This window comes from Chelonia mydas, chromosome 2 (assembly GCF_015237465.2).
Source record: "Chelonia mydas isolate rCheMyd1 chromosome 2, rCheMyd1.pri.v2, whole genome shotgun sequence".
Taxonomy (NCBI): domain Eukaryota; kingdom Metazoa; phylum Chordata; order Testudines; family Cheloniidae; genus Chelonia; species Chelonia mydas.
Window position 1 is genome coordinate 201,828,936 of NC_057850.1, and position 14,777 is coordinate 201,843,712.

The 14,777-nt window shown below is 42.0% G+C and overlaps 1 protein-coding gene across 8 annotated transcripts in view; it reads left to right on the forward strand.

The window, feature by feature from the left end:
* The window catches only part of OSBPL3 (oxysterol binding protein like 3), a 134,720-nt gene that overhangs the window by 37,275 nt on the left and 82,668 nt on the right, over window positions 1-14,777 (forward strand). For 3 of the 8 annotated variants that reach the window (XM_037890522.2, XM_037890517.2, XM_037890518.2), the window contains exon 2: window positions 11,676-11,922. The exons of 2 other annotated variants lie outside the window; for them this stretch is intronic. In XM_037890522.2, coding sequence (XP_037746450.1) covers window positions 11,830-11,922 — 93 coding nt within the window. In that variant the 5' untranslated portion in view covers window positions 11,676-11,829. The remainder of the gene's footprint in view (window positions 1-11,675; window positions 11,923-14,777) is intronic. 3 more of the 8 variants (XM_043541037.1, XM_037890519.2, XM_037890520.2) reach the window with 1 other exon arrangement.

Here is a 14,777-nt window from a genome sequence, read left to right on the forward strand (position 1 = left end):
TTGTTGCAGCTCTGCTCCCAGGACAGAGTCTGCTCTCTCTGGGCTGCTTTTCTGGTTCCTCTGGATCTGGCACAGCTCTGCTCCCCAGCTCAGCATGGGCCCCTGCTTTCTCCTTAGCTCGGCCCCTCTCTTTCTGACCCAGGCAATTCCAGCTCACACGGAGGACGGGACCTCCCTGGCCTCCTGACTCCCTGATTAGCCTGCCCACCCTGTCATTCAGGCTGACCTGGAGCATTGGCCTCTCTCCATTGTTCCTGGGGACTGGCAGTCTCAGGGTCCTGATTCCCCATTGACCCTTCCCCTTTGAGTACTGGGAGCTAGCAACTAAAACACCCCCACTGAATGTTAGTAAGGGGGCAACAGTCCCCTACATATTATTGACAGAACTCAGCTTACTAAGATGGATCCAAACCAAAGGTACCGAATTGTCTCCTGCCACAGTCTGTGATTTTTTTTTTATTATTATTAGCTTTTGTAAACTGCTGAAAGCAATGATAACCTGTTAACATGATGAAATGTCCTATATCTTAACTGTCTTCTACAGAAGTCACAGATGGAACTAGAGCAGAGGTTCTTACAACAAAATTTTGGGTGGCCTCAGAATGCAGCCATCAACTCTTGCTGGTGGGCACTCTGACCCTGAGAAGTGGGCCCCCACCAGCCCGAGCCGCCCCGCCCCAGGAAAGCTGGGTCAGGAGCTCACTGGCTGCCAGCAGAGTCCCAGGGGCCCTGTGCCCCAGCTGCCTCTGCTGTGCCACACACACTGGCCCCATGTGTCTCCAGAGGCGCTGTCCAGAGCCACTTCGGAGACTGTGTGGTGCAGGGTGCAGATCCTTGCTGGCTGCACCAGTGCAAACACCAAGGCAGTGTATCCAAGAGCAACACCTGAGTGATTCAGGGCGGGGCCGCAGCTTTGCCTCCCCTCTCCCTAATCTCCGCCATCCTTTGAAGTCTGTCATGTTCGCAGTAAAATCTGCTGCTGGCTGCATGCGGTCACAGTGGCCGCATTTGAGAAATGCTGAGCCGGAATGATGCAGGAGGCCTGCTGCTTGTGCTTTTCATCAATTTTGTGCTCCAGCCTCTTGGCCACTGAATGATTTGGCAGGAGTTGTCTCATTACTTATCCTCTCCACCCTCAGCAGTTGGTATTGTAAACCCTCCCTTAGGAGCACCCTCCCTTCTCAGGCTCTAAATCGCTGACCAATTTAGTAGTAGCAACAGCAGCCTGTCTGTTAATTCTCCAGATTAGGGCCAGCTTTAAAGCACAAAATGTCATTCTGACAAAGTTCTGGACGTACATGGCCTTTAGTTATCAGCAGAACTGCTTGGGCTGTAATTCTAGTCTAATTAAAGACCCTCTCCTCCTTCACATTGAAGTACACAGATACACTGTGCGTTCTTTGCTATGCATACTGTGCCCTTTCAACAGCCGCAAGCTGCTAACAACAAAACTTGTTTGGTGTATGTCAGCTACAGAAATCTGTCAAAGTGAACCTTTTTCCTCATCTTTAAGGAAAGCCTAGAGAGATGAACCAGGGATTCTTTTCCCTCATTCACAATAATAAAGTTTCTTTTCAGAGCAACCCTTATCTTGCAAATGAAGGAAGTGAAATCTGCTCAAACTCCTTCCAGTTTTGCTGATCTTAGTGGGTGGTGGCAAGTAGTAGTGTGGGAGTTGGTAATCAGAAATCTGAATTCAGTGGGACTCCCCACTCTTTCCTTTGTTGCAGTGACAAGCATATGACTTGCTTTCTTCAGTTTGAGCGGAGGTTGGAAGATCTACTGAAACTACAAATGCTGATTCATGTAACGTCTTCTAATGTAATCTTTTCAGCTATTGCTCATCTCTCAACATTTATATTTAAACAAGCTTCCTGCAGTAAAGCTTGTCATTTTGGGATGATAAAAATAAAAGCTCAGCCATTTTTTTGGCATATTTTGTGATATCTTCCCAACACAGTACAATATAAGATGTTGTTAAGCAGAAACTGAACTTGTCTTTTCAAAGACACTTAAGTTTCTTAAAGGAGAGCTTAGGGAGCCGAGTGGCTTTAACACTGGTGTTTTGAGTTCTGTTTACTTATGTTACTATTCAGAGTAATTTTCTCTTTACCTTTACTCTTCCGTATCTTTGTTTTGCTGCAAATGAAGTTTCATTTTTCCTTTTCACAATTAAACATTTTTTGAATTGAATATACATTATATTTTAATTTAATGTTAATATCATATTGTTTAAAATAACAGTCTCAAGAAATGCAAAGCTAAGGTTCCAATAGCACTGTTAAATTGTCTGCATTGCATGTGTATAATATCTATTCCTGACAAAGTCAGTGCTTGAGTTATGCATAAACTTAAGTGTTTGCTGGAGAGGAACCTTATTTTTTTTCCCCCCCTTAAATCAAGCAAAGGCAATAACCCTCAGTGGAAACTATGTATGCAACAAGTTTCAAACTTCATGTTTGTCTGAAAAACTTGTGTCTGTGTTTAAACATTTTCCCCCCTTTCCTTCTACACACACTTCCATATATAATGCCAGAGAGATTTAACAAAACAAAAATTGCACGCACGTGCTCTGAGTCTCTCTCTCTCTCTCACTTTGGTTTTGGATTTGGGGTTTTTTGTTTTTAATTACATGAATATCTCTTCAGCTAAAGACCAAGCATAGAAAACAATCACCGAACATGAATGTTTCAGAACATTGTCTCTAATAAAAAAAAAAAAAGTTCTTCCTAGAATGGACACAATCAGCACCAGCTTAGAAATTTACTTTCAATGTTGATGTTTCCTCAACTTTACACCCTAGTCTTCTCTTGTGTGGAATTATTTTTGTGCTTTTAGCTCTTTGCTTCTACTAAATAGGTCTTTTTGCCAAAGCATATTTTAATGAATTTAGTCAGATGGATTTGCACAAATAAAGGACAATCTTTAAATTGGTCAGGATTAAAGCTTCGGAAAAGTGTAAAACCATAGGTGTAACTATCTTTGTGGTAACCATATTGATTTCCTCCCCCCACACACTTGGAAAAATAGAAGGGAGGGAGAAAGAAAAACAAAATGGTGGGACTTCCATTTTTTTGGTGGTGTTCAGGAGCAAGTTTAAACAGGAATTGAACAAATTATGGAGGCAGGTTGCATTTGCTCTTCTGTATAATCTAAAAATAAACCCCATATAACTGACTGAGTTATAATAGAACCATAATTTTAAAACAGCCATGGAAATGCTAAGCAGCGAGAAAAATAGTAAACGGTGAATGAATTATAAAGTGTCCGTGACAACTCTGCTGCTAGTCTTCTCAGTATTTCTATTCAGCGGTGACTGGAGCTAGAATTGAAGTGATAGAGCACTCCCTAGCAGTAATAAGACATTGTTAAATTATAGTACTGACACGCCCAACTCAGTTGAGGTGCATTGTAAATTCTGTTTTAACACAGTGCTGGTAACTCATTTTAGAACAACTCCAATCTTAACTTCTAAAATACGAGGAAATGAGGAATGCATCTGCAGCTTCAATTGCTTAATTAAAGAAAAGGCAGTTATCCAGTAGGCTGCAATAACCTATACAGATCTTGATTCTGCAAAGCGAGCCACCAGTGCAGACTGTAGGCCCTCATGGAAACCCATAAAAGTTTCCATAGGAATAAGGATTTGTACCACTGGCTCCTCTTCCTGGAGTGGCACCATGGTTTGCATTTGAGTGCTATACTGTAGTTGGAAGGATTGACTCTTTGGGAATAAGGCAAGTCCATTAAGGCTCACGTACATCTTTCATATTCTGGTCTGTCTGCAATAGTGCTAAATTCATTATTAACTCAAATCCTTCCTTGTTGGCCAATTTCCGATTTACAATTTACAGACATCTAGATATTAAATTGACCTAGGTAAAAAGAAATTTAACTTCTCAAAATCATGGAATTTACTACCTTCAATATAAAAAGGAGTATCAGACTTAAATTTAAATTCTAATAATGCCCATCTTTTCAAATAGTGCATCCCCTTAGTGGGACTCCAAGGCATCCTGGAAAGGGCAGTGGAAGCGAAGGGTCCTTTTTTCTTTTTCTTTTTTCTTTAAGTAAATCTCTTTAAATTACACTAACATTTTCCCAAATTCAGGAAAGGCAGGTCCTTCACTAATAGAGACAAAATTCTGAGTAAAATTTTCAAAGGCACCTAATTCCCATTTTGAAAAGTAACTTCAGGCTCCCAAGTCACTTTTGAAAAGTTTATTTTTTAAAAACAGTACAGTATCACTTAATATAACCTTTGCTTAAACTAGAAACTTTATAACCAAGGCTTCACAGACTTGTACATTACTGTAACTGTATCAGTGGGTAATCTTGTCACAAACCATGAAGAAAAGAGTGAAAGATCTGTTGGATTAATAAAATGGAATTGCCATCCATCTCCTTGCCTATTTTAGAAAAGTGAATTTCAATCCTAGGTGAGGTCGCAACAGCTGTTTAGAAGATTTTTTGAGACCGTGAAACCATTTTCCCTTTGTTTTACATCCTGCTTGTTATTAGGCAATTTGGTGCGCAGGAACATGTTTATAATCTAGCTGGAACAGGTTCTGTGTTCCACTGCATAAAAACAGCCATTGTGACCTTTCCCTTCCCTTTAATGTCTAACTCTATGTTAGAGATCATATTTGCTCCATCAGGCAATATTTGTAAATTGAACATGTATATATGCAGTTTTATATCTTGTGACTGTTTTGTTTTGCAGATTTTCCAGTGTTCTTACAAAATAAAGATGAGATGGTGACCAGGGCACTTAGTTCCTTTATCTAATAAATTACTATATTTATAGCACATTAATTTAATAGTACAGAATCTAGTAATCCTACAATCCAGCAAGAGGGTTCTTCATGGTTACAGTGACAAAGAATCAGTCAAAGCTATGTAATGGGTATAATTATGTTTTCAGTTTATGAAACAGAATTTGAGAGATGTAAGCACACTAAAATAAAACTGATGAGTGGGAAAATTGATAGTGTGTGGTGGCTGGAAGGAAGGACCATAATTAGATAGGAGGAGGGGAAAATGTTTTCCTGTCGCCATTTGTCGTTGCCTGAGTGCTGTTGAATGGAGAATCCTATATTTATTCTGAAGTATGCTTCTGGGCAACTTCCCTCCATGCATAACTACACCAAAAACATGAGACCTCAATCCCACAAAAGCCTAAGCATATGCTTAACGTTAAGCATATGAGAAGTCCCTTGGAGTACAGTTGCATTGAGTTTAATGGGACTACTCTCATGCTTAAATTTAAGCATGTGCTTTGCGTGATTGGGGCCTTTGCAAAGAGTGTTTGTTTTTTGTTTGCATGCTGGCTCATTTCTCCAGGGCAAATGTTTTTGTAAACACAGTATTGTTGCAATTTTCCCCTGGCCCACTAATTTATGGGGGAGGGGGGAGAGAATTTTCAGATACAAGTTCAAGAGCTCTTTCAGACCATTTTTTGTCATGTTTATCTCGTTATTGTATTTGAACTAGAGTTCTTAGAGGGTTGTGTTTGTTTTTTTTTTTTAAACTTTCCTGGCACTAAGGGAATAGCTGTGGAACTTTCCACATACGAGTGCAGTTGATTGAAGTGGTGAGATCCTCCAGTAACTCTCTCACTCTGTGAGCAGAGCAAAGAGAGAAATGAAGCCATGGCATATTGAGTTGTGGAGGATTAAATTATCTTCTGTAGATCAAAGGAAGACCTGTGTCTAGTTACCATGCTCATTGGTGGTGAGCTTTAAAACCCTAGGTGGTGATAGAACTTCTCAAAGAATGGAAAAATTAAAAATCTGCAAAAAGTGCACTCTTTTCCTAATTTATTTTAATTTAACCTCCATTTTCAAAAATTTCCTGTGATGTCCACTAGACAGGTATGTAGCAGAGTTCCAGTAGGAATTGGAAGAAAATACATTCTGCTTGACAGTATTTAATTCCTAGGATAGATAGCCCAGTCCTCTCAAACCTTCGTGTTCCTTCACTATTTCCAAATTATTGCCTCCAGAAGACATGCTGGAAAAAGTAACCAATGCTCCTGAGTGATACCCAATATTACTGCTTGAGAGGGGTTCATTAGGCAAGTTACCGTAGGGTCCAGCACCCTGTCGTAAGTATGTGCACTTCCCTAAAGTGGCTGAAGCATCTCTAGGCTGTGCTTGGCTTACCTTTAATAAACCCAGAACTACCTGTGTCATAATCACACCCTGTTGCTTTTTTTTTTCCCCTTCTCCCTTTTCTCATTGCACATCAGGATGTAGACTTGGAATTTCAAAGAATTCCCCACCCCCTTTTTTTAAGGCTCTCCAGTGGGTTCTGATATGAAATGAGAGAATCGTAGGGTTAGAAGGGACCACAAGGATCATCTAGTCTAACCCTGCCAAGATGCAGGATCTGTTGTGTCTAAACCATCCAAGACAAATGGCTATCCAGCCTTTGTAAACCTCCAGTAAAGGAGCTTCCATGACCTCCCTAGGCAGTCTGGTCCATTGATAGAGACATTGATGCTTCCAGAGTTCTAGCAGCAGAAGTGACTTTGTCTCAGTTCACAGACACTACCAGCTTAAGATGCTGACTTATTTTGCTGGCATCTGCCATGTTACATGGCCACGGGAAGGCATGCCACTGAACATCAAAGTTTAGGTATGTTTTCATCAGGCTGTGCGTATCGAAATAACCCTGTAGAAACAGAGCGAGAACTCATTTTTAGAAATCTGGGATGAGGGAGAGATTGCTGCTTTAAAACTTTGTTCTGTTTGTTAGATACACTACTTCCATTATTTCCCAAGGCCTACTCCTTTTTAAACAGTAAAAGATGACACGACACCCCACCCCACCGCCCCCAAAAAAAGCAGCCAGCCACTTCTGAAATCTGGAAGCTTAGTGGTAAACATTTTACATTTGTAACCCATCTCTGGGTTCTAATAATTAATCATAAGTGATTGCTTCAGAGCATTCTTACTGTAGATGAGGTGGGTGTATGCCATAAAGAGTTACATAGTTTTCAAATGCTGCTTTCCTCACTGAAAACTACACATATTGTTCTCCAGTATGCTCCCTTATCTTCTGTTTCTTGCTACTAGTAAAGCACTGCCTCTAGCTGAGGGTAAGAGATGCACTTTCTGCTGCGGCTGCCTTTGGTACCTCTGCATTAATTGGTTGCAAGGGAGTGCTTCAGAATAATTCTGTCTGGGTTCCCTATTTATGTAACAGCCTTGAGTGCTGTATGTATCTTGCGTATCAGCTGTCAAGTGATTGTCTGGAGGCTTCTCTTGTGTTCTGGTGGCCTTCTACATTATAGTGCCATGTGCTGCCTACCACTAGCCAAGAGTCTTAAAAAGGGTATTTTAAACTCTTAAGGCCTAAGACTGGCTGGAGGTAACTTTGGTCATATTACTTTAACGTGTTTTCATTTTCAGCTACATTTATCAATTGGATCATATGGCTAGTATGAGTGAGTTGATTAGATGTATGATCCAGTCATTACAACTTGCAATTTTGTCTCTAGTGACAGGTTTTTTTCTTCATTTACAGATTAGTGCAGACTATATATGCAATATATTTCACACATCTGTTGGATAGCTCCTTGGATAAAAATTAATGCCTGTATAGTACATTCACATGACAATTATCCTTGTCACACCATACATTGAATACTCAATTTCTGGGGTGGGCAGGAAGGAGGTAATTTTAATATTTTTAGGGAGTGCACATTGACTGACTTCCGAATGTCTGTAACATCTTGCTAATATGAAAGACTGAATTAATCAACCCAAGGGTTAAGGAAACAGCAGACATGCTTGTCTGGCTCCACGAGAAGCTTGGCATTAAGGAAAATATCAAAGAAAAATATGCCTCAGACTTATTCTAGTGCAATGTTCCTTAAGTTCTAATTCTCCTGTTTCCTTTTGGATTAGAATAGGCACTGTCTTTTCTCATGGGTGATTAACTACAAGCATTATCCATCAGCTACCAAATGGTCTTTAAATGGTTTATGCTTTTTGAAGATAGTTTGTAAATAACCTACTTAACTTTCTTCATTAAAATAGTGGTGCCTAGGTACTATGAAAGCCTGACCCAGGACACAAGGAAGGGTTTAGGTAAGGGGAATAAATTTATATTGCAGTAGCTCTCAGGAGCCCCAGTCATGGACCAGAACCTCCTTGCTGTAGATACTGTACAAACACCTAACTAAAGAAGTCTCTGTCCCATAGAGGTTACAATCTAAGTAATCTCTAGTCAGGCTCTAGCCGTCTAGCTGAAACCTGTTTTGATGAATACAGCCTGTTTATTTTTTTAATTATTGGGTTTTTTTGTTTCCAGTGGAGTTTAATAAACTGGTACTTTTTAACCATCAGAACTGCTTCTACAAGCATTTTCTTCAAAAGGCAACCTAGAAACTTAACAGTATATACATAATACTATGATTTGTCTTTTCTCCTTCAAGACTGTGAATCTTGTAATCTTCTTCCAAAAAGACACTACCAATATTTCTCATGTTTGTATTCAATTCTTGTGCTATATAGATGACTCTTACCTTTGGGGAACTATGTTAGACTGTCAGATTAAAGCTGATGTTTTCATAGTTTTGTGACACTTTACAGTTTAAATTTTTATATGGTGGAAAAGATGTTTAAACTAGTTGACTTATTTTCCAGCACACAGACTAGGTAGATGTGAAAGCACTTTAATTGGATTAACACTAACTTTCAGGGCAAAAATCTGGTTGGTTGGTTTTTTGGTTGTTTTTCATCTCCAATATAATATTTATCCAACAAAATAATTTGAGAATTTTGTTTGCCAGCTAAATGTATTATTTTAAAATACCACACAGAAGACTGCTGACTTAATGTGCAAAGGTTAGTGCGCTAGGAGTGCTGCAATGACTTCCATTGGTTATTTTCCCCTGCCTTCCCTGTTCCTCCATTCATAAAATGGATTTCAGTGACAGAAAACTTGCATCTTATTCTGTCTCCACATTTAAATGCTCACTATAGCACTTTTTACCCTAATTAACTCTGAGCCAGCTGCAATTAGGGTAAAAAGTACTATAGTGGGCATTTAAATGTGGAGACAGAATAAGATGCAAGTTTTCTGTCACTGAAATCCACTTTATGAATGGAGGAACAGGGAAGGCAGGGGAAAATAACCAATGGAAGTCATTGCAGCACTCCTAGCGCACTAACCTTTGCACATTAAGTCAGCAGTCTTCTGTGTGGTATTTTAAAATAATACATTTAGCTGGCAAACAAAATTCTCAAATTATTTTGTTGGATAAATGTTATATTGGAGATGAAAAACAACCAACCTTCCCCCCCGCGCCTTCCCCTCCCCCCCCCCCCCCCCCCCCCCCGACTTATCAGATGCCTGAGCCATCCAGTCTTGTGAGGACTTTATATTTAAATGAGATACTTAGCCCTACCATTCTTTAAAGTCAAATTAAAACAAAGTGAATTAGGTAAGAAAAATACTGTGCTTTAGATGAAAGAGGGGTATTTTGGTAGAAACTTTATAGTAAGTCTTCCATTAAATTTTCTTAGAGGAAAATACATTATTGATTTTCAAAAAGATCCTCTGATAAGAACATCTAAATTCTGGTTTATAGCAGCACAGAGGTATTGTCTGAAGATCTGGGGAAGACAGCACTGTATTAGGTTATATTTGGACCTTATTTTAAACTAGCTTTTTCAAAAAGGAAGCTTGGATTCTTTAAAAATGTGTGCCTTAGGCCTCTCCATTTAGTAGGGTTGCTCTAATTCATCTGGCCTCTGAATGTATTTTTCAAACAAAACAAAAAAAAACAAATTAAAAAACAAAATAAAAAAACCTGCTCAGTGCACACTGAGACTAATGTACTACTGGAGTGTAAGCTGGCACAACTATTTATTTAAGGCAGTGATTTATTTAAGGCAATGGAGTCACATGCACTTACATCAGCAATAAATCTTCCTCCACTATGTAGAAACTTCCTTACTTTTCTAAGCCCTTCCTCCTATCATGGAAATTCTTAGGCTGCTTTGTCCATGAGCAGTCAAGTATGAAGTGATACACAACTTGCACAATACTTTTTTTTCCCCAGGTTTTGAAAAATATGACTGTTTGTCTCCTTTGTCGGGTGAAAAACCATTGCCATGGCAACCATTGCCGACACTGCAAATCCGTCATTTGGGGTTTCCATCAAGTTTTTTTACACACACTGCAACCACCACTGTTATTAGACAAGCTATTAATCAATCTTCCTGCCACTCAGTCACAGAAGTGATACAGTTACCAATTTCTAACTCCAGGTACAGTTAGTCATGCCCACCTGTAAGTAGCTAAGTTTGCACAATTCTTCACTAAAAATGAAAGCAACTTCTGGAGCTGCAAATGTGCACTGTATCAAAATTCTCAAGGAGCCCGGGAAGTTAATTGTGTTCTGGTTTTTCCCTTTTTGTGGGATATTTAGTTTCTCCACACCATTCACAAAGGTTCTGTTCTTTTCTAACTTTCTGAATTTCTTGTTTTTATGTAATAGCCTTGTTCAGGTTTTTTTTATATTTCTTGTGATGGGGTTAGGACTCACCACCGCTGGCGCCTCCCACTGGTTGCTCCAGGAATTAGCTCTGTCCAGTCATGGAGCACCTTTTTCGCATGGTGCCTTGCCCTTCATCCGCTCTGTTGCTTCGGGGACACTCGTTGCTCCCCGCTCAGCAGCGTCCTCTTCAGGACGCTGCCCTCCGGCCGTGCCCACTGCTCCGGTCCCACCCCCTCCCAGGGATTTGGTGTTACTAGCACTCCACAATCTGCACCTGTTGTAGTGGCCGGCTGCAGCCTCGAAGTCTAGCCCCTTATCGCAGGGACCAGCCACAGCCTGGATCAGGCCATGCTCCTCTTCAGCCAGGTGTAGCACAAGGGGAAGAGGGGGACCCAGGCCCCCCGCTACTGAGGGTCCTTGGGTCAGGATCCATAGCGGCAGCCTCTCTGCCCTCCTTCTCTCCCCTTGCCCTGCTATTGTCCCTGGGCCACTTTCCCTTCGACCCTATGCCCCTGCCTAGCCTAGGCTGGCAGCCTCGGGTTTTTCTTAGTCGGAGCTCCCCAGCTCTTTCTGGCCTTCCCCAGCACTGCTCTGTTCAAGATGCTACCTTTCAGCCTAGGAGTCAGTCCTCCTCCCTTGACCACCAGGGAGAGACTGCGCACTCACTTCCTGAGCAACCTTTATATATGGCTGAGTCTGGCTCTGATTGGCTGTCTCTAACTCAGCCTCTAATTGGCTCCCTAGCAGGCCTTCTCTGATTGGCCGCCCACCTGCACCGCCTCCCTGGCCTGCTGAAGCCCCATCTAGGATAGGAGTGGGGCAGCCACTCCACTACATTTATATATAAATAAATAATGCAATATAAACTTGCTCATGGTTTGGGATAATTTAATCTTTAAAGAGACGCTTGATGTTGCATTTAAACTGTGTTCTTTACAAGCAGTCAGATGGTATCATGACTTTCAAATGTCAGAGAGAAACAACAAGACAGTGGGCTCTAACTACTTGTTTTAAAATTATTCTAAAGCAGTTAATTTCTAATAACAAATAGTAGTGCAGTCCAACTACATAACCAAAGACTTTCTTATGAATTCTTGACTCATGTTTCCAAATAACGTGGACTATATCTGCTGCTCATGTGTTTTTGGTTTGTTTCTCTTAGGAATCTCCTTGGGGCTCCAAGGATGCCATTGGAATGCATATGGGTAAACAATGACTTTTGCCCATGTCTCTCCCATGTCTTCCAATACACTTGCTTAATTCCCTTCAGATGGTGTTCTAACTGAATAGACACAAAACAAACTGTCTCTGGGATCATGAGTGAAGAAAAGAGCTTGGGTATGTCCCAGAAAGTGTTGTCACCTTCAAGAAGTACCAGCAGCTGCTCCTCCAAACAGGGAAGTCGGCAGGTAAAGTAAACTTCACTCACTCCTATTTGTTTAAGGGGGTGGGGGACTTCAAAGTATTAGGAGAAATGGTCCGTTCTAGTAACCTTGATGAACAAAATTATGTATTTATGGGTCTGTTGTGCAGTTGTTTGATCTTTTTTCTTTTCTTTTTCCATTTTCCTTTTTTTTGCCAGTGGCAGCATCTTGTCTTCAGTCAAGTGAAATAAACAGATATTACTGAGTAGCAGATACTTATAACATTGGAAAGGGCAACCGGGAATTCAGTTAATACCATGCTCTCGCTCTCTAGATGCAGTGTGCCTATAGCAGGGGTGGGCAAACTTTTTGGCCCGAGGGCCACATCTGGGTATGGAAATTGTATGGTGGGCCATGAATGCTCGTGAAATTGGGGGTTGGGATGCGAGAGAGGGTTCCTACTGGGGGTGCAGGCTCTAGGGTGGGGCCAGAAATGAGGAGTTCGGGGTGCGGGAGGGAGCTCCGGCTGGAGGTGTGGGCTCTGAGGTGCAGGAGGGTGGGACCGAGGGGTTTGGAGGGTGGGAGGGGGATCAGGGCTGGGGCAAGGGATTGGGGCACAGGAGGGGGTCAGGGTGCAGGCTCCATGTGGCACTTACCTCAAGCAGCTCCTGGAAGCAGCAGCATGTCCTCCCTCCAGCTCCTACGTGGAGGCATGGCCAGGAAGCTCTGCACACTGCCCCATCTGCAGACGCTGCTCCTGCAGCTCTCATTGGCCCCATTTACTGGCCAATGGGAGCTGCAGGGGGGGGGTGCGGAGCCCCCTGGCTGCCCCTATGCATAGGAGCCAGACGGGGGACATGCTGCTTCCGGGAACCACACAAAGCAAGCCCCCGACCCTGCTCCCCAGCAGGAGCTTGAGGGCCGGAATAAAACATCTGAAGGGCCAGATGCAGCCTCCAGGCCGTAGTTTGCCCACCCCGACCTATAGTCTGCTGCTGAATGCTTGGCTTCTGTGGTTTGGTGCTTAGAACCCCTAAATCTCCTGTAGAAAAGGTCACCCCAGTGATAGCTGCCTACTCAAGCCTTCAGTGGCTTGTGTGTGTGTGTGGAGAGGGAGTGTGTGTGTGTATTTCAGTTAGGAACATTCTTTATCTGCCTATGTTGCCAGTATTGATACTGAAAATCTGCCCATGAGTGCAGATTGCTGCAGTGGCACTAGGGTGGCCAACTGTCTAATACACAAACCCAAACACCCGTGCCTCTTCTCTGAGGTCCCACCCCATGCACTTCATCCTCCCTCCCTCTGTCGCTTGCTCTCCCCCACCCTCACTTACTTTCACGGGGCAGGGGGTTGGGGGGACCTAAAAGTGGCAATACTTCAACAAAAAAACTTCAAAAACAGACTCCAACGAGAGACTGCTGAATTGGAATTAATTTGCAAACTGGATACAATTAACTTAGGCTTGAATAGAGACTGGGAGTGGATGGGTCATTACACAAAGTAAAACTATTTCCCCATGTTTATCCCCCGCCACCCACCCCCCACTGTTCCTCAGACGTTCTTGTCAACTGCTGGAAATGGCCCACCTTGACTATCGCTACAAAAGGTTCCCACCCACCCCCCATAGCCCCGCTCTCCTGCTGGTAATAGCTCACCTTAAGTGATCACTCTGGTTACAGTGTGTATGGTAACACCCATTGTTTCATGTTCTCTGTGTATATAAATCTCCCCACTGTATTTTCCACTGAATGCATCCGATGAAGTGAGCTGTAGCTCACGAAAGTTTATGCTCAAATAAATTTGTTAGTCTCTAAGGTACCACAAGTACGCCTTTTCTTTTTGTGAATACAGACTAACACGGCTGCTACTCTGAAATCGGTCATTTGCTTTTAAGATACTTTTTTCTTTCAAGCATTCTTTTTTTTTTCATTATAAGGTTAACTTTAAAAAATTGCAATATATAAATGAAGTTTGTTCTTAGAGATAATGTCAAGCAAGCATTATTAGCACACAGGATTTCAGTTATAATTTAATAAGATTTACATGAGCATGGCTAAATCCCGCTAAAAGTATATTGCATAGTAAAAGCATTCGTACATTTGCAGGCACAATTTCTGTAAGAACATGCACAATAACACTTCAAAATAAATACCCACTGGCATGGCTCAGCTTTGCTGGCCAGAGCATTGGGGTAGAACTCACTATCCACCCACTCCATGCCTACCTTCTCTATGGGGATGGGGGGGGTTGCGAGGGAGTTGGTGCTGTGTACTCTTACTCATGGTCTGGGTAGCCTTCACACAGGGATTTAGGGAAGGGAGTGTTTCTTATATGGGCATATAATCCAAGCTATAATCTAGCCCTGAGTGTGGAAAGATTACAAGTCTAGCACATGGAGCATACCTTCACCCTACAAACCTTCGTTTGGGTTGTCTTAGCCATCTAGCCTTCAACCAAGCCATGTTGTCTGTTAGGCACTGGCTAAATTGCTCAACCGCACCAACCGGGTCGGGTGAGCTGGAGGTATAAAGCTGGATGCCAGTTGTATCCAGGAGGCACCACAATTCATATCTCCTCCTCATAAGAGTATGAGACCTAGTGATATACCATCTTTCTGATTTAATTAATACTTAGACCTTTCCTCTTCTAAAGAGTCTGATAAATGTAGTCAATCATCACAACACTCTAAATGGATATTATCCCAATTTCACATATGGGAAACTGGAGCATGAAAGTTGAGTGACTTGTTGAGTGACTTGCCCAAGACCTCAGAGAAAGTTAATGTCCGAGTCAGAAACAGAATTCAGCAGGTTTCTTTGGTAGAGGAGAACATTGGTAATTGGTAGAACATGTGACCATTAAAGCATGCTATCAGGCTGAGATATGGAGGAGGAATGCT